The sequence below is a fragment of the Neoarius graeffei genome, chromosome 7, assembly GCF_027579695.1.
Source record: "Neoarius graeffei isolate fNeoGra1 chromosome 7, fNeoGra1.pri, whole genome shotgun sequence".
NCBI classification, from domain to species: domain Eukaryota; kingdom Metazoa; phylum Chordata; class Actinopteri; order Siluriformes; family Ariidae; genus Neoarius; species Neoarius graeffei.
In genome coordinates, this window is record NC_083575.1 from 66578687 (window position 1) to 66601996 (window position 23310).

The following is a 23310-nucleotide window of genomic DNA, read 5'->3' on the forward strand; positions in this document are numbered from 1 at the left end:
GTTCTGATTGGCTGGCGCGGCGGTGACCGCATGCATTGACTGGAATTTCCATCTTCACGCCTAGAAAAAAGTGTGCATGTTCATTTCACGTTTCACGCGTGAAGTGTGCAGCGTGCAGCGTGCAACGTGAATGCCGTTCTATGGCCCAGAGCAAGTCATGCTACGTTTGTCCACTTTTCTTTACACGCGTGTAGCGTGTAGTGTGCAGCATGCAGCGTGCAGCGTGAACCTTCTATGGCCCAGCTGCCTTAAGGAACCTGGTTATGTTTTGACACGCTGCTTTTCTGTTCATGCGCAGCGCCATGTTTGAGATATACTTAGCGTTAATAAAAAGGACTCACGGCTCTGAGTCTGAAATGTGAGAAGTTGTCAGTTTTCTCATTACAAATGCAACTTCAACAATATCTTCAATGTCCTCCACAGACGTTCCGGCAGGACAGGTGGGTTCCCCCGAACCCAGAAACTGTGTCAATTTTGTTAGGAGACCAGTTTATCAAATCCATGCTTTTTTAGTTTAGAAATTCAATGCGGAGAGAGTCTCTCAAAAAAAAAAAAGGTATAGGCAGACAAGACGAAACAGAGCACAAGCAGGAAAAAAAGGAGAGGAGAGCAGAGAAATGCGACCGCCTTCCGTGAGAGCACTTATTGGAACATCCAGACAGTAAGGCATTACAATAATCCAACCTGGAGGTAACGAAAGCATGAGCTAGTTTTTCTGCGTCATGTAGTGACGACAAATTTCTTATCTTAGCAATATTTCTGAGATGAAAGAAAGCTATCCGGGTAATGTTATCAATGTGAGTTTCGAATGAAAGACTGGGGTCAATAATCACTCCGAGGTCTTTTAGTGCTGCACGTGAAGAAACAGAAAGGCCATCCAGAGTTACTGTGTAATCAGAAAACTTACTTCTAGCTGTATGTGGTCCGAGTGTACAGGTAAGTACTTCAGTCTTGTCAGAGTGTTGCAATTCGGACGGGTGGGTGGAGCACAGAAGGACGGCAAGCCAGAACTGAGTTCAACAAAATCTCTTTATTTGGACACTTTACAGCAGGGGTCACCAAACTTTTTTCTCTGGGGGCCACATTGTCGTTCCTGACTGTAATGGGGGGCCGGGGTCGGATCAGCTATATAACATAGAATTGTATGACCCAGACAAATATAACCACCAGCAGGTCTCATTGTGTAGTAGAGATTACTAGCCTGGCACAGCCATCCACACTACTATATCCACACTACTATATCAACACTTGATTCCTGGCACATATTTGTTTATCTTTACTAGTGGTTTGCAAAAGTAGTAACCGAGTCTTCACACTTTGTTTTAATTTGAAATATCACAGATATTCCATTTATTTATTTTCTAACAAAAATAACATCAAAGCTGTCAAGGTAATAAACATCTGCCTAGTTGAGGTGATTGACACTGGCAAAGGTGAGTGGAAAATTATAAATTGTAGGTAGACCTGTTGATATTATTAATAATATTAATAATAATTGTGTGCAGCACTTAATAAAGGTCAAATAAATAGGCCTATAAAATAAATACATTTTTAAAAAACAGTGAAATTATAATAATATGAGCAATAGATCAATAGATCACAGCAGTTGTGCTGTGTCCTGCACGTCATTGCTCTCATCCATGGCCAAAGCAAAAAACTCGAATTCTGACGCTTTCTCATTCAGCTGGTCATACACGTTGTCCCCCAAATCTTCGGTTCGCCTGGTCATAGTAGGTGCGGAGAGACTCACTGCGTTGAGCGCATCCTTCTTGTCGGGACACACCTCCTCGGCCACAGCAAGCATGCATACTTTAACAAAGTCCCCATCAGTAAACGGCTTTCCATGGGTAGCTAGTAGGTGAGCTACCTTATAGCTAGCTCGGACAGCAGCCTGGTTGATCTGGGTTTGGCGAAGGAATACATTCTGTTGTGCAGCCAGTCCGCATTTCATCCTCCGAATCCTGTCTTCTCTTGTTTACCCTCGCAAACTGCGTCGTCACTATGAAACTCTTTGTGGTGGGTTTTATAGTGACGACGCAGATTATATTCTTTGAAAACCGACACACTTTCTTTACATACAAGACCAACTGCACGGTCCTTACACTGAACGAAAAAATAATCGGTGTTCCACTGTTCTTTAAAAACTCTGCACTCTGTCAACTTTTCGCTTACCGCTAGCCATTTTGCTGTCCTGAACACTGACAGTTCTCTGTGCGTGCGCTGCCTGTCACTGCTTGATCGCGAGCATATGACGAAAATTCGGAAAATATGAATAGTTCATTTTATAACTAAATATCAATTTTAATTAATAAAATCAACAAAATACAAGATGCAAACATGTTATTATTTGCCTGTGGCAGTTCAGAGCAGGTGGGTGGAGCACAGAGGATGGCAGGACAGAGATCAGGTTCCAATTGAGTATTTATTTTCACACTTTGCAGTATAAACTTTACTCAGACATACACACACAACGAGTGTCGGTTCTGGGAAGAGCTCCTTCCGCTCTCGCTCTCCCTCCTCATATAGGGCGCGGTCACTGGGAAGACACACAAACACAGGTTAATTGCTCTCAGGTGAAGTGATTCTGCCACTTACCTTCCCTGACTCCGCCCTCCTGTCACAGACTGGCGCTTGACCACACCCCCACTGCCACATACCCCCACCGCCCAACTCAGGCCGGGTGCCCGTCCGGCCTGCAGCCAACTCCCCCCCCCTTGACGGGAGAGGAAGTCCGCCACAACCATCTGCGCCCCGGCCTGTGGACCACCTTGAAGTTGAAGGGTTGGAGTGCCAGATACCAATGGGTGATCTGCGCGTTGGCATCCTTCATGCGGTGGAGCCACTGGAGGGGCGCATGGTCCGAACAGAGGGTGAAAGGGTGCCCCAGCAGGTAGTAACGGAGGGCGAGGACCGCCCACTTGATCGCCAGGCACTCCTTTTCAATCGTGCTGTAGCACCCCTCACGCACTGACAGCTTCCGACTGATGTAAAGGACCGGGCGGTCCTCCCCCTCCACCTGCTGGGACAAAACGGCCCCCAGCCCTCTGTCCGACGCATCTGTCTGTAACATAAAAGGGAGAGAGAAGTCAGGGGAGTGTAAAAGTGGCCCCCCACACAGTGCAGCCTTTACCTCAGAGAAAGCCCGCTGACACTGCTCTGTCCACTGGACCGGATCTGGCGCCCCCTTTTTAGTGAGGTCAGTCAGCGGGCTGGTGACGTCCGAATAATTAGGTATAAACCTAGGATAGTAGCCAGCCAGCCCCAGGAACTGTCTCACCCCCTTTTTGGTCTTGGGCCTCGGGCAGGCCGCAATCGCTGCTGTCTTATTAATTTGGGGACGCACCTGCCCGTTGCCCAAGTGGAAGCCCAGATACCGTACTTCCACCCGCCCAATCGCACACTTCTTTGGGTTGGCAGTGAGTCCCGCCCGCCTCAGTGACCTAAGGACGGCCCTCAGGTGTTGCAGGTGCCGCTGCCAGTCATTACTATAAATGATAATATCATCTAAATACGCGGCCGCATAGGTGGCGTGGGGCCGGAGGACCCTGTCCATCAACCGCTGAAATGTAACGGGCGCCCCAAACAGCCCAAACGGAAGTGTGACGAACTGGTGTAAGCCGAACGGTGTGGAAAAAGCCGTTTTCTCCCAGGATAATGAAGTCAAGGGGATCTGCCAATATCCCTTTGTCAAATCCAGTGTCGAGTAAAAGCGAGCCATGCCTAGTTGATCGAGCAGCTCATCAATACGAGGCATTGGGTACGCGTCGAATTTAGACACCGCGTTGACTTTTCTATAGTCCACACAGAACCGGACCGAGTCGTCGGCCTTGGGAACCAAGACCACCGGGCTGCTCCAGTCACTGTGGGACTCCTCGACAATGCCCATTTCGAGCATGGCCTGAAGTTCTTCCCGAACCACCTTTTTTTTTGTGTTCGGGTAGCCTGTAAGGGCGGCTACGCACTACCACCCCCGGGGGCGTCTCTATGTGGTGTTCTATGAGGTTAGTGCGACCGGGCAGGGGCGAGAACACATCCGAAAACTCGGCCTGCAACTGGGCGACCTCCGTGAGTTGGGTCGGGGAGAGGTGGTCTCCACAGGGGACCGGAGAGGTACGTGATGCCAATGTTCCTTTTTGAACCTCCGGCCCCAGCTCCGCCTTCTCCGGAACTACCAACACCAACACCACGGGGACCTCCTCGTTCCAGAGTTTCAGCAGATTGAGGTGGTAGATCTGTAGCGCCCCACCCCTGTCTGTTCGCCTCACCTCATAGTCGACGTCCCCGACTCGCCGTGTGACCTCAAAGGGCCCTTGCCACTTGGTGATCAATTTGGAGCTCGACGTGGGCAACAGTACGAGTACTTTATCTCCCGGTGTGAACTCTCTAAGGCGCGTACCCTTGTTGTACAGGCGGGCTTGCCGTTCCTGGGCCTGCCGCAAATTCTCCTGAGTTAGGTGGGTGAGCGTGTGGAGTTTTGTGCACAGGTCCATAACGTACTGAATTTCGTTCTTACTTTGTGAAGGTCCCTCCTCCCAATTTTCCCGCAGCACGTCCAGGATGCCGCGCGGCTTATGCCCATATAATAATTCGAACAGGGAGAACCCCGTGGAGGCTTGGGGGACCTCTCGCACTGAGAACAGCAAGGGTTCGAGCCACTTATCCCAATTACGTGCGTCCTCACTTACGAATTTCTTAATAATATTTTTGAGGGTGTGGTTGAACCGTTCCACTAAACCGTCCGTTTGTGGGTGATATACGCTGGTGCGGATCGGCTTAATCCCCAATAACCCATACAGTTCGCGCAGTGTTCGTGACATAAACGTAGTGCCTTGGTCAGTCAGAATCTCTTTCGGGATTCCAACTCGGGAGATGACGCGGAAGAGTGCCTCTGCAATACTGCGGGCTGAGATATTGCGCAGAGGCACTGCTTCCAGGTATCGCGTTGCATAGTCCACCAGAACTAATATAAAGCGGTACCCTCGTGCTGACCGATCTAATGGCCCGACGAGATCCATCCCAATTCTCTCAAACGGGGTCTCGATTAACGGTAGAGGGCGCAAAGGCGCTTTTGGAATGGCCGCTGGATTTACTAACTGGCATTCGCAGCATGCCGTACACCACCTACGGACATCGCCGCGAATCCCCGGCCAATAGAATCGGGCCATTATTCGGGCTAGAGTTTTATCCTGCCCTAAGTGTCCAGCCATGGGATTAAAGTGAGCCACCTGGAATACCAATTCCCAGCGGCTCTTTGGAATCAAAAGCTGCGTGACTCGCTCTTTAGTTTGAGTGTCCTGCGTCACTCGGTATAATCTATCCTTCATAATTGCGAAGTAGGGGTAGGACGGGGTGGCGTTTGGCGGGAGCGTTTGACCATCGATTACTCTCACTTGGTCAAACGCATGCCGCAGAGTCTCGTCTCGCGACTGCTCTAATGGGAAATCCGCGAGGGATTCCCCAATAGAGAGGGGAGGAGCCGGCGGCTCCTCACTCTGACGCGGAGATGACGTAGACGGCTCTGTGACAGCTGCTCCCGCCAAAGCGACACCGGGACCTCCCCCTGTCAACTGGCAGGACCCACTCTCTACTAGGCGCGTCATTAAACCCCGAAATCCCGGCCAATCAGTCCCCAAAATTAAAGAGTGGGTAAGGCGAGGATTAACCGCCGCCTTCACTATAAATTTTTCCCCTCTGAAAATAATGTGGACCGACACCAAAGGGTAGCGGTGAACATCCCCGTGCACACACAACACCCTCACCCCTTGTGCTCCCCCCAATGCCTCGTTTTGAACCAGACTTTGGCGAATTGAGGTCTGATTACAACCAGAATCCACCAACGCCTGATATGTAGCCCCTTGGATACTCACTGGTATGCGATATGCTCCAGCCCGATCGAGGGTGGCCTCTGGCGCGTCGGGGATCCGAACCACCGTGCCCACTTCCATTGTCGTGCACTGCTGTTGAAGCTGGCCCGGCTCCCCGCAGCGCCAGCCAACCGGCCCGGGCTTTCCCTCTGCACCGGTGATCTGGGGTTCACTCACCTGAGGTGGGTTAGAGACAGACACAGAAGGGAGAAACGGGAGGGCACCGTGGGTGCGGCGGGCCGGCTGGGGTGGGGCCGGCCCCCGCCTCCGCGGTGGGGGAATGGGGCGAGGATGGGACACAGGAGGAGGGAGAGAGAGAGAGAAGAGGAGAGAAGAGATGCCATCTGCCGTCCTGCCGCCAAGACAGCCACCAAATTGTCCTCCGCCAGCTCGACTGCCTGATCCAGCGACGCCGGGCAGTGGCACCGGACCTACTCCGCAGTTCCTGTTGGCAAGCGAGCGACGAACTGTTCCAGCGCCACCTGGTCGAGGATTTCTTTGGCGTCGCGGTTGTTGGCCCTCAGCCACTGCCAGCAGGCGTCCCGGAGCTGCTGGCCAAACGCGAACGGCCGGCCGACTTCCTCCAAGCGCAGCGCGCGGAAGCGCTGGCGCTGCTGTTCTGGAGTGCACCCCACACGCTGGAGGACGGCCCGGCAGAGGTCCGCGTAGGCCAGCCGGCAGTCGGCGGGGAGCTGTAGCGCGGCCAGCTGTGCTTCTCCCGTGAGCAGGGGGAGGAGGCGCGCCGCGCGCTGCTCCATCGGCCACCCCGAGGCTTCGGCGACTTGCTCAAAGAGCGTGATGAACGCCTCGGGGTCATCCTGCGGGCCCATCTTGGTGACAGTGAGGGGAGACGGGCCCGCGGTAGGAGCGCTGGTGGACCCCGCCGACGCAAGGAAGTGCCGGAACGCCTGTCGATCTTCTTGTTGGGCCAACACCAGGGCCTCGAACCGCTCTTCTTGCTCCTTTCGGAGGGTGAGTAGCGCCTGGTGCTGGCTTTGCTGGGCCATGGCAAGGGCGTGGACCAGTTCAGCAAACGGGGAGGACTCCATGGGGCTGTGAGGCTGCTGTGCTCCAGGTTCCGGGTTTCAGCACCACTGTGGCAGTTCAGAGCAGGTGGGTGGAGCACAGAGGACGGCAGGACAGAGATCAGGTTCCAATTGAGTATTTATTTTCACACTTTGCAGTATAAACTTTACTCAGACATACACACACAACGAGTGTCGGTTCCGGGAAGAGCTCCTTCCGCTCTCGCTCTCCCTCCTCATATAGGGCACGGTCACTGGGAAGACACACAAACACAGGTTAATTGCTCTCAGGTGAAGTGATTCTGCCACTTACCTTCCCTGACTCCGCCCTCCTGTCACAGACCGGCACTTGACCATGCCCCCGCTGCCACATAGCCAAAAAGCAATTTAAAAAAATAGGCCATGACCACTTTTGGGGATTGCCTCATAGGGCCGGTTCCAGTGGTGGGGGGCAGAGGGGCTGGGGGGCCGGTCAAAGGGGGGTGGCGGGCCGGAGTCGGCCCGCGGGCCGTAGTTTGATGACCCCTGCTTTACAGTGACGTTATTCTCTCAGCCATGCATGCACACGCGCGCGCGCACACACACAGGTCGTCTGGTTGGGGCAGTGTTGCCAGATAAGAAATATGCAAGTATCGTACCAAAACCTCAAAATTATCATTTTTTCTGAGAAATTATTGTACACAAACAAAACGCATACAATATAGTTATTTTAGCTGTATTTTAATTTCCAAAGAATATTACTTAAATTTTTAAACAGTAATTCGCAATATTCCCGTAGTAGAGGGAAAACTATGACACAAAGAGAAAGTAAATGCACAATTACCGTAAGACTAGAAAGATTCGAATTCAACCTCCAGGTTGCTGTCGTCATCCGATGCCACGCTCACTTGTGCAGATGTTGTTGGTTGGGTAATCCTGTCACGGTAGAGATTGGATGCCGTCATGGACCGCAGCATGGTGTTCATCGGTTTGAAGGCATGGCACCCACCAGCATTCCTCACACACTCTGATGTGTGCACAAGTCCATTCAGAGTGTCTGTAATGAGCCGGTTTCGTGATTTTGTTTTTATGAGATTGACTTTGGAAAAACTCGCTCACATGATGCATTGGACTGGGGAAACACAAGCACATCCAGGGAAACACAAGCACATACATCTGTGTACATGGGCGCCGCCAGGGGGGGAAGTTAGAACAATTCTAGGGGCCCAGCACTACCATGGGGCCCTTTAAGGGGCTGATAATATGCTTTTAATGATTTTAATAAGACTTTTGAAATAACAACAATGCAATATTCCATCTGGTAAAATGAGCTAATTGAACAAGGTTGTCTATTTCTTGAGTTCTTCAACATATTGTCATTTAACCCTCCCCCTTTTGCGAAATGGTACGGTCCAGTTCTGGTAGAAGCACGATGCGTTAAATCTGTGTGCTGATCAGTGCAACGCTACTTGCTGCTGTGTCGCGGTGCAGCAGCCAGCCAGCCAGCAGTGGAGTGCGTACAGTCTATGATCGCTAAATATGAAGAGTGGCTGTCAAAAACGTAAAGAAAGGCAGCTGAAAGCTGAGAGGGACCGGAGAGGCAGGCAACTGGTCACTCAGTTTTTCCCAAAGAAAGGTAGCTATCGCTCACGTGTGTGTTCAAAATATTAGCGAATGGTAAATGAACAGTATGAACGTGGTTGGATTAGCCTATCAAGAGAACACTTTTACAGTTTGTACAGTGACATTTTTTCTATTTTAATAACTGAACTGACTTGTGTGATAAACAAGATGAAATATTACGTTATGTTGGTGCTAATAACTAGTGCTAATAACCAGTTTCATAACTAATGGGGTGCCCTAAATATGCACAGATTCAGCCTCAGGGGGACCTCCGCCCTACCAAACCACTGAACCCCCCTTTGGAGAAGGAGGTAATCAGCAATACAGCCCATAAATGCTTTAGGATTGAAGTTTTTAATGAGCGAGCGCCATATACAGTTTGCTAGATTAAAGTGTTGCTAATAACAGACACCAGTCAAGTGTTTGACATGGTTACATGTGTGGAATGTTCACACGTTCTAAACCATTGGTTTCAAATTGAGGAGCTGGAGAAAGCGCAGCACACATAAAAGAGGGATAGAGGTTACAACATATGAAGAAATACGTACGTAATTGATCAAATTGAAATGTCACTCAGTGTCACTTTGAAATAAACTTATAATAAGATGTTTCCTGTCTTTTATGGGTAACATTTGTACCAATTGTCCTAGCACAAGAAGGCATGTGGCAAAATCTTGAATTTTCATTTGTGATTGTAAATGCACCAGAATTAGTCACTGACCAGTTTTCATCTAGTCCCTGGTAGGTTAATACATAAAATGCAATAACAAAGTCACAAACTCAAGGTCCATGGGCTATCAAAAGTCAAATAATGACAATAGTGCAATTGTGACGAGGGTGGGCAAAGTTGGGGGGCCCAAAATTCTAATCTTTCATGGGGCCCAAAATTTCTGGCGGCACCCCTGTCTGTGTATGTCTTTTGATGGCGCCTGAGTGGAAAGCCTGCGAAATGATTCTTGAGGGTCAGAGAGAGAGGGATGCATGTTTGGACAACCAACTGAAAACTTTGAAATTATCGTACATTTCAGATTTTTTCCCATTATTGATCGTACATCGTACAGAGGGCAAATCGTACAAATCGGCTTATCGTACAAATACGACAATTATCGTACATCTGGCAACACTGGGTTGGGGAGAGAGCTCTCTTCCTCTGCTCTCTCTCTCCTTATATAGGGCGCGGTCACTGGGGAAGACACACAAACACATGTTAACTGACATCAGGTGCAGTGATTCTGCCACGTACCTTCCCTGACTCCGCCCTCCGGTCACAGACCGACACTTGACCACTCCCCCTGTCACGGAGTGAGCCGTGACGCTCGCGCGCACACACCTTTACACACACACACACTTCTCACGCAAGCGCACAGGCAGCAATGTTCAAACATCTTGGCTGACCTGTCGCTGTGAGTTGCACTTCATTTCCATTACTGTTTTCTGTATGGGTATTACTGGTTTTCAAGCATTTCACACTCCACCATTTGCCATAGTTTCTAACGAGAGCAGCATTTGTTACGAGTGCAGGGAAAGGCCTACCGGCATTCTAGTAACATTTGTTTGGCTCCACTCATATGTAAAACGCATCACACATTTCTAAGCATTTTCATCTCCCATCTGTTAAGCATTGTCTATGGTCTAGGAAACACACGTACAAACCGGTTATTTTTAACGTCAAGTTTATTTAGTTCTAGCATTTTTATAACACAAAACAGTTTTCAGTAACTCATCACGCAAACTCCACATACTTCCGGTTTGTTGCGAGAAACCGAGGGACTGTACCATTGGCTTGTTATGGAGGGGTTTCGCGGGTGTTTGGTAGAACGGACTATTTTAACGGGGGTGTTTTACTGGTGTTGGGGAAACATGTATTTTACTATGCACTGAAGGGTTTTTGGTTAATGAAAATTATTTTGGATGTTTGTATATTTTGTGGTTGTTTTTTTAAATTGTTATTTTGTATTTAGGATGTCATTATTTAGTTGATTGATTAATTTTGCAATTTGGGCTCAACTGTGGGAGGGGCTGCGGGTATGTAAGCTCTGCAGTAGCTCCAGAGCCTCAGTTGCGGTTGGAACTAGAGTCCTGCACTCCCGCAGGACACGACGCAAAGCAGTGCGGCGCGGGACAAATTTTGAAAGCTCATTGCGGGCGGGCGGAAGGGGGAGTGCACAATGCGGGAGTGGGCGGGAGAGGTGATAAGCTGCAGTCCCGCTAACTAAAAACGTGTTTAAAAAAAAATTTATAAATTATTCATTTATGTCTATCATATATAATTTGTACTGGATATTTTATTTGGCATTAATAAAAATATTTTAAGATGCCTAAATTTGCGGATGTGGTCTAATCTCGCGTACGTTTCCGATTCCTTTCCGCTCTTCCGTGTTTGAGATCTCCGATCATGGCAGAAGAGCAGAGCTCCTCTAGTGAAGCTCACAGTGCTTCAGAAGTAAGTGCTGCTTTAAAAAGAGGTATATTTACCGTTAAAAAGTCAAGAGTCCTGAAATCAGACATTTGGAAGTCGTTCTCACTCGTTCACGCCACAGAGGGAAATCAGCTGCCCTTTGCTTGTTGTGATAAGTGCCAAAAGGTTCTGACATACAACGGCCATAAATCAGGTACATCAGGCCTGAATCGCCATGTATGTACTGTCTTAAAAGCACAACAATTGTTGGAGTTCAGAGGGAACAATGCAAAAGTGACAGATGCGTTGAAGGCAAAGACCGTGGAGAAATGTGTTGATTTTGTTGCTGCGGACCTCCGCCTGTATGACAGCATCACTGGTCGGGGATTAGTTCAGTTAGCCCAACACTTAGTTAACACGGCAGCCACAATAGGCAAATTCGATGTGCGAGATATTCTGCCCCATCCAACAACTGACAATAAACGAGACCATCCGAACACATCTGAAAACATTGTGGTTTGAACTGTGTTGGTTCAGACCAAGTTGGTACTACAGCTTTGGGAAACAGTCATTTTTTGGATGTTAGTTAGTTCAAACTTGCATCGTACCATATTGGTTTAATGCTAACTTGGTTGGTTATTTGGGAGATGCACCCCTGAATGTGAGCTGTAGATATTTATGCTCAAATCTGCTCAAAGTAGGGGGCGGGGCACTGTGCACACTGTGTCTTTAAATTATATTAATTTCTTATAGGCCTACTTGTATTTCCTGGAATGTAAATGTGAGGAGTGACATATAAACTATGTGCAATGTACAATATTCTTAATAACCACTGTAGATTTTGGTAGGTGTGTTGGGTATCGGCGGCACGGTGGTGTAGTGGTTAGCGCTGTCGCCTCACAGCAAGAAGGTCCTGGGTTCGAGCCCCGGGGCCGGCGAGGGCCTTTCTGTGCGGAGTTTGCATGTTCTCCCCGTGTCCGCGTGGGTTTCCTCCGGGTGCTCCGGTTTCCCCCACAGTCCAAAGACATGCAGGTTAGGTTAACTGGTGACTCTAAATTGACCGTAGGTGTGAATGTGAGTGTGAATGGTTGTCTGTGTCTATGTGTCAGCCCTGTGATGACCTGGCGACTTGTCCAGGGTGTACCCCGCCTTTCGCCCGTAGTCAGCTGGGATAGGCTCCAGCTTGCCTGCGACCCTGTAGAAGGATAAAGCGGCTAGAGATAATGTGATGTGTGTGATGTGATGTGTTGGGTATCTCTGTAAAGCCTCAGCTGCGCATGCCGCCTGGCAACGCGCACCCTCGCTACGTGCGCTAGGTGAAGGATCGGTCAGTGGAGAGCTCAGCTAAGCTCAGCATGTTTAATTCCCCAAGCCAATGACAAGAACTTTCGTGAGAAATAACGCGAACGTCTGTATCATGCGGGATTTGCGGGCAGGAGCGGGACAAAATATGGTAGGCGGGAGCGGGACTGAAAATCATAATTCTTTGCGGGCGGGAGCAGGACTGCACAATGTGGGAGCGGGACTGAAAATTCTGTCCTGCGCAGACTTCTAGTTGGAACGTCTTGTTTGAAGGTACTGTGGTTTGGCTGACTAATAGTTTTGTTCAGGGTCTTTTTGATTTAGTCTGGCAAACTTGAAGCCTCTTTATTTTTGTGTTTTCTTATTTTGTTTGTATAGTTTTCTTTTTGGCAATTTGAACCTTTGGTTGGCGCACTGTATATATTTGCACTATTTTAAGAAAAGTTTTGAAAATAGAAAAAAAAAAATACATTTTTGGAGGAAGAAGTTTTCCGGCTCTCTGTCTGCTCCACCGCCGTCCATCCTTGCAACACCCCCGCTGCCACACAGAGTTAATCAGAAGGAAGTTAATAAGCATTCAGTGTCTAATGTCCTTTAAACATTCCTCAATTCTATTAAGCTGGTGTCTCTTATCTGGTTTTGCAGAAACATACAACTGTGTCATCAGCATAACAGTGGAAACTAATAAAATGTTTATGAATAATATCACCCAGAGGTAACATGCAGTATATAAAGAAAAAAGCAGTGGAACCAAGACAGAACCTTGTGGAACACCAGACTTTACCTCAGTATGTCTAGAAAAATCACCATTTACATCAACATTTCATGACTATCAGGGTGAGAGCCACCGGTCAAGAGTCGTTCATGCTCCTTACTGCTGCACACTTGGGCACTGGGACGATGGAAGATGTCTTCAGGCACACTGGCACCACAGCCTGGGAAAGGGTGTTAAAGATGTCTGTCCACACCTCCGTGAACTCATGTGCGCAGGCCTTCAGGACCCTCCCCGGGATGTTGTCTGGTCCTGCTGCCTTGCGGGGGTTGACGCGCTGCAGAGTCCTCCTCACGTCATCTGCTGACACAGTGAATGATGGTAGCTCACCCTCTGGGATAGTGAGCCTAGTGCAGGTAGGGGGGTCGGCAGGTTCAAAAAGGGCATAGAAGGCGTTGAGGGCATCTGGCAGGGATGGGTCCTGAGGACACTCAGCATTCTTCCTGTTATAGGCTGTGGTTGCCTTTATGCCTTGCCACATGCTCCGAGGGTTGTTGGATGCAAAGTGGCCCTGGATTTTGTTAGCATGTGCTCTTTTTGCCCATGTCACACCCGCTTGGAGGTCTCTCCTCACCACTCTCAGTGCCAGTGCATCTCCAGACCTGAAAGCTGTATCACGTGCTCTCAGGAGACGCTGAATCTCACCATTCATCCATGGCTTCTGGTTGGGATGTATGGTGATGTTCTTGGTGGTGGTGACGTCATTGATGCGTTTCTGGATGAAGCCGGTGATGGCTGAGGTGTACTCCTCCAGATCTACACCTTCACCAGTGGTAGCAGCTTCCCTGAAGACCCACCAGTCCATCCGCTCAAAGCAGTCCTCCAGTGCAGGGACTGCTGTGCTGGGACATGCAGTGATGGTCTTCCATGCTGGCTGGTTGTTTTTCAGCACAGGTTGATGGGCAGGGACCAGCAGGATGGAGATGTGATCAGAGAAGCCCAGGTGGGGCCGTGGCAGCGCAGCATACGCACCCTGCTTGCTGGTGTAGACCTGGTCCAGAGTATTGCCTCCCCTGGTTGCAATGTCTATGTTCTTATAAAACCAGGGCAGGCAGTTCATCAGGCAGCTCCGTCAGCGCCATGCCGACATGTGTGCTTGGAGGAATGTAAACAATCAGCAGCAGCACTACCGTAAACTCCCGAGGCAGTTAATGTGGGCAGCACTTTTTCATTTTTTATTCTTTATTTATTATTATTTTAAACTTTGTGTGGAAATGTGTGTCTGTTTGTATTTATCATGTATGCTACTTTTGCAAAACAAATTGCCCTTTGTGGGACAAATAAAGCATTGCTTACTTACTTACTTAAGTGACATAAACTCCACAGATTCAGAGCAATGCTGGCTTACCAGGATGCAGTTTGTGCACCAGTTCTTGTTGATACAGTGGTGCTTGAAAGTTTGTGAACCCTTTAGAATTTTCTATATTTCTGCATAAATATGATCTAAAACATCATCAGATTTGCACACAAGTCCTAAAAGTAGATAAAGAGAACCCAGTTAAACAAATGAGACAAAAATATTATACTTGATCATTTATTTATTGAGGAAAATGATCCAATATTGCATATCTGTGAGTGGCAAAAGTATGTGAACCTTTGCTTTCAGTATCTGGTTTGACCCCCTTGTACAGCAATAACTGCAACTAAACGTTTCCGGTAACTGTTGATCAGTCCTGCACACCGGCTTGGAGGAATTTTAGCCCATTCCTCCATACAGTACAGCTTCAACTCTAGGATATTGGTGGGTTTCCTCACATGAACTGCTCGCTTCAGGTCCTTCGACAACATTTCCATTGGATTAAGGTCAGGACTTTGACTTGACCATTCCAAAACATTAACTTTATTCTTCTTTAACCATTCTTTGGTAGAACGACTTCTGTGCTTAGGGTCGTTGTCTTGCTGCATGACCCACCTTCTCTTGAGATTTAGTTAATGGACAGGTGTCCTGACATTTTCCTTTAGAATTCGCTGGTATAATTCAGAATTCATTGTTCCATCAATGATGGTGAGCTGTCCTGGCCCAGATGCAGCAACACAGGCCCAAACCATGGTACTACCACCACCATGTTTCACAGATGGGATAAGGTTCTTATGCTGGAATGCAGTGGTTTCCTTTCTCCAAACATAATGCTTCTCATTTAAACCAAAAAGTTCTATTTTGGTCTCATCCGTCCACAAAACATCTTTCCAATAACCTTCTGGCTTGTCCACATGATCTTTAGCAAACTGCAGATGAGCAGCAATGTTGTTTTTGGAGAGCAGTGGCTTTCTCCTTGCAACCCTGCCATGCACACCATTGTTGTTCAGTGTTCTCCTGATGGTGGACTCATGAACATTAACATAAGCCAATGTGAGAGAGGCCTTCAGTTGCTTAGAAGTTACCCTGGGGTCCTTTGTGACCTCGCCGACTATTACACGCCTTGCTCTTGGAGTGATCTTTGTTGATCGACCACTCCTGGGGAGGGAAACAATGGTCTTGAATTTCCTCCATTTGTACACAACCTGTCTGACTGTGGATTGGTGGAGTCCAAACTCTTTAGAGATGGTTTTGTAACCTTTTCCAGCTTGATGAGCATCAACAACGCTTTTTCTGAGGTCCTCAGAAATCTCCTTTGTCTGTGCCATGATAAACTTCCACAAACATGTGTTATGAAGATCAGACTTTGATAGATCCCTGTTCTTTAAATAAAACAGGGTGCCCACTCATACCTGATTGTCATCCCATTGATTGAAAACCTGACTCTAATTTCACCTTCAAATTAACTGCTAATCCTAGAGGTTCACATACTTTTGCCACTCACAGATATGTAATATTGGATCATTTTCCAAAATAAATAAATGGCCAAGTATAATATTTTTGTCTCATTTGTTTAACTGGGTTCTCTTTATCTACTTTTAGGACTTGTGTGAAAATCCGATGATGTTTTAGATCATATTTATGCATGAAATATAGAAAATTCTAAAGGGTTCACAAACGTTCAAGCACCACTGTATAAGCACAGAGTCCTCTACCACGGCTCTTCCCTGATCGCGGTCGGCGCAGAAGAAAAGTAGTCCATCCAGGTGGTACACGGAGTCTGGCATGTTGTCGTTCAGCCAGGTCTCGGTGAGCAGGAAAGCACAGCAATTCCTCATCTCCTTGTGGAAGTTCAGTCTCAGCCTAAACAGTTCGATCTTGTTGTCCAGAGAGCGGACATTAGACAGGAACAGAGTTGGAAGAGCAGGTCTGTTGTTAGCCCCCTCTTCTGCCTCCAGGCTCACAGTTGTCTCCTTGCGCGCTGCTGCTTTGTTTTCCTTCGTCTACTCTCCTTTAGCAGCCCAAAATGTTCTAATGCTGCCTTGACATCTGGTTTCAGTCCCACATTCAGGTTCCCCAGAATAATTAGGTCCTGTGCGCTGTATTTCAGCCTCAGTTTGTTGCAGGGCTCTACACTAACTTTTTTTTTTTCAGGAGCACACGTGCTCCTAAGTTAAAAATTTTAGGAGCACAGGGAAAAAAATGGGGGCACAAGCACAAGTAGGTTTTCATTTTAAAGGTTTATTGCAGCGCAAACCTTAGACACACCAACACATAAAACGCAAAATGAGAATGAATGAATGAACGAATGAATAAATGAACAAACAATAGCTAAACAGAGAGCAGAGCTCAGCAGAGCTAACAACATCATCAAGGACAGCTACCACCCTGGCTCTGAGTTCTTTGACTTGCTGCCCTCAGGCAGGCATTACAGGTGAATCAAAGCAAGGACCAACAGACTCAAAAACAGTTTTTTCCCACAGGCCATAACCACCTTGAACAATTAGCCTTTTTCACATTACTTCACTTATCCGTTTTCAGCCTTTTGAATGGAAGAAGAGGTATACGGCGGCAACACATGTTAACAAAACTGTGTCATTCACAGATAAGATTGATAATAATATTGTGCATTGTTGTTTATCATTACGTATTGTTAGCGACCATTCCAGTCACCTATCTGCCTTGTTTTGGAAAGGAAGTTTACTGACTTTCTATGGTTGCTACTTGTTAGCCAACAGATTAGCATGCCGCCTCTTCTTCCATTCAAAAGGCTGAAAACGGATGTGAGGTTCTTCTGCAAGTGACGTAATGTGAAAAAGGCTAATTACATGCACTGACTGATGCCACATCTGGCAGGTGCAACAATGCACCAACAAGGACCTAAAAGGACAATATTCTCACACTTACCTGATACAGTGCAATACTTATTACAGTGCAACCTCACAGAGCAACTTTTTCGTTTTTATAGCTTTTGTATATTTTATATTTCTACACTTTTACATCCATACCCAATACAATACAATACCAAATACAGTGCAATATCCTGAGTTTTGTAGCTGAACTGAGTTTCTATAACTAATATGCAATTAACATCTGCAACTCAACATGCCCAGTTGTATATATATTCTTTGTTTTTCTGCTGTGTTGTGACATGCACCATTTGTATATACTGTATATTATTTGTTTTTCTGCTGTGTTGTATGTTCCCATCTAAATGTTTGCACTGGGGTGTGTGCTTTCCATCTCATTATATAATTTTCCCGCACCTTCTCCCATCGTTGTAGCTTTTTTCACTACACTTTCTTCCTCGTCTGTTCTTTTATTCTTGTTTGCACCATCATTGCTTTTAAAAAACGCTGTTATTCTCTGCATAGCGAATATATTTCTCAGCTCGGTCCGAACCAGCTCTCAGTTGAATGATCTGATGAATCCCTAAAAAGCACTTTTCCCACCTAATGCCACACCCACAGCATACAACCGTGGGAAAGAGGGGCAATCACAGAAAGATGAGTAGAAAACGGGAAATGTTATGGGGGATATTTATTGTGATAGTAGGCTATTGTTGCGTCAGCACAAAAGCACCAGACTCAAATTTAACTGAAAGTGTTATTCAGTTGCCTAAACTTATTCAAGCTACAGACAGAGAAGAATAAAAATGCTGAAATCTCATGTCCCGGTAAAACGCGCTAGCATGGCAGAACGGCAAAAAAAATTTAACTTTTTCACTCTCCCCCCCGGCTACCATGGGAACCACTGCAGTGCAAGACAGAGGCAATGCACGCAACTACAGACAGGGATCAAGGCGCGGGCAGAACACACACACACATACACACACGCTTACAACAATACAGGCCGTTACTCATTACACTATATTAGGTAGGCTATCCAGCACTGGATTTACATACTTTGCAGTTTAATGTTTGATACATTTTAGAATGTTAAACTCGTCATGTCTGTGCTCAGTGCTTTCCTAAATTGTCGGCCGCAAGAAGCCCTCACACGAATGTGCGTTTTTTTTTCATCGTTCGCATGCCGAAAAATTCGCTCGCAAATGCAAGTGAAATGTGCGCACTGAAGAGCCCTGGTTTGTTGCACGAGTTAATAGAAAAGGTGGGAAGGGGTCGTACACTAACTGGGAGCCGAGAAGCCGCTGCACCACTGTGCACCGCCATCTTGTTACAATATGTGTTACTGTTTTCACAATGAGGTTTTATGTGCTTTTAGAGCTAGCGATAACGTTGCAATAGCTATGCAGTCTGGTTAGTCAAATGACTTTCTATGGATTTGCCCACCAAGTTGCCATAGCATTGTCCATGGCTAATGTTAACACATAGCTAGCTAACTTGGACACTCTTAGTTAACGTGTAAAAATGGAGTTACGCTAACATGAATAACATTAACTTATCTGAAGTCCTTTCAGAAACATTTTAGCATAATCTTGCCAAATAAACAGAATGTAGAAATCTTTTTTTTAGTAACGTTAGCTACCCAATATGATTTTGAGTTTGAAAAGATTTTGCTAGCATGTCAGGTGGCGCTTCACTGACTACCTAGCTTAACATTAAACCACCATGATTCCACAGGCAGATTCATATGTGCATGAATACAGACACTTGCACATGTACGCATGTGAGACCTGTGAGATGGACAGTATTGTACTAGTCAGCCACAACAAACTGCTGGAATTTTTTGTTTTGATGTCAGATGATGGTCTTGCACTTTTTTGTCTTGCTTAAAGCAGTGTTGCTGTTGGGCAGCTATTAAGTTCGAGGTGTGGACCTGGGTTTTAAGCAGGTTGGATTGTCATTTTTATTTTCGGAGCAAGCTGCATTTATAGCTATTCCAGTGTCTTCCTGATTAACATACACATACATGTGTGCACACACTGCCAGAGCTGGGTCAGAACACTACCATGCTGCTTTGTGGGGGTGGGGAGGAGTGTTACAATAAAAAAAAGAAAAGAAAATAACAGTGGCTCTTTTTTAGTTCAGTTGTGTTTCATTTTTGTAGGTGCAATTAGTTTTAAGTGATCAATCTAATTAAATCAGTCTCATTAATAATCTCATTAAATCAGTCTCATTGATAATCTCATTAATTAATACCATTAATTTTGGTGCTTAATAATAAATTACCAAACAGCTAAATTATGGTATATTCCAAATTATTATGATCACTTACCGTATTACATAACTCATATGCACCTTGGAATTCTTTTGAGATTGGGCTACTTCAAAAATATTAGGCACAACAAATAAACACACAGTTTCAATAATAATTGAATTTATTATAACAAAGATAAAAATGAGTAATGGCAGTTGAAATATATACAAACATGATATATAATTGATGAGCGTGTGTGTGTGTGAGAGTGTAGGGGGAGGTGACCACGTGTTTCTAAGTAGAACAAAAGAGTTAGCTTTAGTTGCTAGCTAAGATGTGTTTGTGTGTGTGTGTGTCCACGTGGTGGAGGCCTAGCTTGGTTGCTAGCTAAGACAAAGGAATGTTATCCAAGTAGAACAAAGGATTAGCTCTGTTGCTAACTAAGGTGTGTTTGTGGGTGTGAGGCCTTGTGACCACGTGGTGTAGGCCTTGTGGCCTAAACAAGAGGTTAGCCTAGCTTGCTAATGAGACAAAAGAATTAGCCGTGTGTTGCTAGCTAAGCTAGCTTATAACACTACTAAATCCACTGAAATCTTGATGAGGTCAAAATATGTGTAATAATGAAATTAAGGGTTAGAAAGGAATAGAGGAAAGCATGCAAAAGCCTATCTATTAAGCAATTGAGAGATCAAAACAAAATAGAACAATCAATTCAACACCGAGTGTCTACAGTGTACACAAACAATTCCTGAGTTTAATTCACACTCCTTAATAAAGCTAATTCCTAAGACTAGTTTTGCCCAAATGCCAGTCTCTTACTTCAGTATCTTGCCTTGACACAAGATTATGAGGATGTTCCGAAACTTTCGGAGTCCACAGGAGCACGTGAGTCGCTTCTGTAGATAGCAGAGAATTCTTGGTCTGACGCTTGTAGTTCGTGGGAAGAAAGTCTCTGATCAAACAATGTGCACAGCGCTTTTGGTCAGAAGGAATCGGGTCGCTTCTAACTTTTAATTAAACTGCTTTGGGCTGCAGTCGTACGTACTTATAATAGACAAACAAAACCGGCTGTAGCTCAACCGAGAGAGATATAGCACGATTTAAGTAGTTCTACCGTGGCCAAGGGTAAACAAAAAGCATGTTGAATCGTTTTCTCAGGAGAAAGACGTCCTTATCTTGGGGGCTCTGACGAGCGGTCTCTTTGTGTCCATGTGAGGAACTCACGAGGCGCCAAAAGATGAAGTCGGAAGTGTTGCTCAGTTACTTATGCCTTCATTGAGGATGTGACGTAGGTGATCCCGCCCCGGCGTGACGTAGGCCATCGCAGAAGTGGGTTGATGGGATTTGTAGTTCTTAGGCGGACTGTGGTTGCGTCACTTATAGGCTCATGGAGGAAGTGACGTAGGTGATCCCACCCCGGCGTGACGTAGGTCAACGCGGAAGTTGGTTGGTGGGATCTGTAGTTTCTTAAAGGGACTGTGGCGTTGTACTTACATTTTGTAACATTCTTCCAAGTATTTATTCTACAGGTTCTACAAGCTCTTCAATAAATCCAGTCAGCTGCTTCAGAGGCATTAGATTTTGTAAGCGTTGTGGCAATAATACAACAATGCATTGACAGAAAATGTACTTTTGATACTTATTTTTAAAAAGCAAATACTTCAGTACTTTAACTTAAGTAAAAATTTGACTGTACAACTTTCACTTGTATTGGAGTAACATTTGACCAGTGGTATCTGTACTTTGATTTAAGTAATGAAGTTGGGTACTTTGTCAACCTCTGGTTATTGGTCACTAAACTGATTTTTGGGCCAATCTTTTTGGTCACTTGGTCAGACATTAAACTGAATGCAATGTCAACCCTTACCTACACTGTGTTTGAAGTGGACCCAAGCCATGCCACTGAAATGTCCCACAAAGCATAACAGAGGCACAGGTGTTTTCCCTTTCAGATAAAATTTTGTATACATTGTCATGAATGGGCCAGTGCGTGTATAACAGAAAATCCAAAATGAGAGGATATTACTTCATTCAAGTTCAGTAACAAAATTTTATTGGTCATTGATTCATGGCGGATCTGGAGCCAATCCTGGGAACACTTGGTGTGAAGCTGGAATACATCTTGGCTGGAATACTAGTGCACTGTAGAGAACCAAGCACACCCATTCTTTATGTATGTGAGCTCATACACTATGAAAGTTAGCACTCTTGGTTTCTTCAGTGTGTTCAGCTGCATTGTGATGTTACTTTTTTTTCATTTGCATGTGCCTCCGAGAAAAAACATTTCAGTCTTCACCCTCACCATATTATTTATTTATTCATTCATTCAGTTGCAGAAAGCGTATAAAACAAAAGCTAATTCCAATACTACAGTGGTGCTTGAAAGTTTATGAACCCTTTAGAATTTTCTATATTTCTGCATAAATATGACCTAAAACATCATCAGATTTTCACACAAGTCCTAAAGGTAGATAAAGAGAACCCAGTTAAACAAATGAGACAAAAATATCATACTTGGTCATTTATTTATTAAGGAAAATGATCCAATATTACATACATCTGTGAGTGGCAAAAGTATGTGAACTTCTAGGATTAGCAGTTCATTTGAAGGTGAAATTAGAGTCAGATGTTTTCAATCAATGGGATGACAATCAGGTGTGAGTGGGCACCCTGTTTTATTTAAAGAACGGATCTATCAAAATCTGATCTTCACAAGACGTTTGTGGAAGTGTATCATGGCACGAACAAAGGAGATTTCTGAGGACCTCAGAAAAAGCATTGTTGATGCTCATCAGGCTGGAAAAGGTTACAAAACCATCTCTAAAGAGTTTGGACTCCACCAATCCACAGTCAGACAGATTGTGTACAAATGGAGGAAATTCAAGACCATTGTTACCCTCCCCAGGAGTGGTCGACCAACAAAGATCACTCGAAGAACAAGGCGTGTAATAGTCGGTGAGGTCACAACGGACCCCAGAGTAACTTCTAAGCAACTGAAGGCCTCTCTCACATTGGCTAATGTCAATGTTCATGAGTCCACCATCAGGAGAACACTGAACAACAATGGTGTGCATGGCAGGGTTGCAAGGAGAAAGCCACTGCTCTCCAAAAAGAATATTCCTGCTCATCTGCAGTTTGCTAAAGATCACGTGGACAAGCCAGAAGGCTATTGGAAAAATGTTTTATGGATGGATGGGATCAAAATACAACTTTTTGGTTGAAATGAGAAGCGTTATGTTTGGAGAAAGGAAAACATTGCATTCCAGCATAAGAACCTTATCCCATCTGTGAAACAGGGGGGTGGTAGTATCATGGTTTGGGCCCGTTTTGCTGCATCTGGGCCAGGACAGCTTGCCATCAATGATGGAACAATGAATTCTGAATTATACCAGTGAATTCTAAAGGAAAATATCAAGACATCTGTCCATGAACTGAATCTCAAGAGAAGGTCGGTCATGCAGCAAGACAACGACCCTAAGCACACAAGTCGTTCTACCAAAGAATGGTTAAAGAAGAATAAAGTTAATGTTTTGGAATGGCCAAGTTAAAGTCCTGACCTTAATCCAATTGAAATGTTGTGGAAGGACCTGAAGCGAGTTGGAGGAAACCCACCAACATCCCAGAGTTGAAGCTGTTCTGTATGGAGGAATGGGCTAAAATTCCTCCAAGCCGGTGTGCAGGACTGATCAAGTTACCAGAAATGTTTAGTTGCAGTTATTGCTGCACAAGGGGGTCACACCAGATACTGAAAGCAAAGGTTCACATACTTTTGCCACTCACAGATATGTAATATTGGATCATTTTCCTCAATAAATAAATGACCAAGTATTTTTTTGTCTCATTTGTTTAACTAGGTTCTCTTTATCTACTTTTAGGACTTAAGTGAAAATCTGATTATGTTTTAGATCATATTTATGCAGAAATATAGAAAATTCTAAAGGGTTCACAAA

The 23310-nt window shown here is 45.7% G+C and overlaps 1 protein-coding gene across 4 annotated transcripts in view; it reads left to right on the forward strand.

Annotated features, from left to right (window-relative positions):
- Positions 1 to 23310, forward strand: part of LOC132889596 (phenazine biosynthesis-like domain-containing protein 1) — an 86812-nt gene that overhangs the window by 15739 nt on the left and 47763 nt on the right. The window contains exons 1-2 of one of the 4 annotated variants that reach the window (XM_060926264.1): positions 355 to 440; positions 8743 to 8802. The exons of 2 other annotated variants lie outside the window; for them this stretch is intronic. In XM_060926264.1, coding sequence (XP_060782247.1) covers positions 411 to 440; positions 8743 to 8802 — 90 coding nt within the window. In that variant the 5' untranslated portion in view covers positions 355 to 410. Of the gene's footprint in view, positions 1 to 354; positions 441 to 8742; positions 8803 to 23310 lie in introns of those variants that run through there. One more of the 4 variants, XM_060926265.1, reaches the window with a different exon arrangement.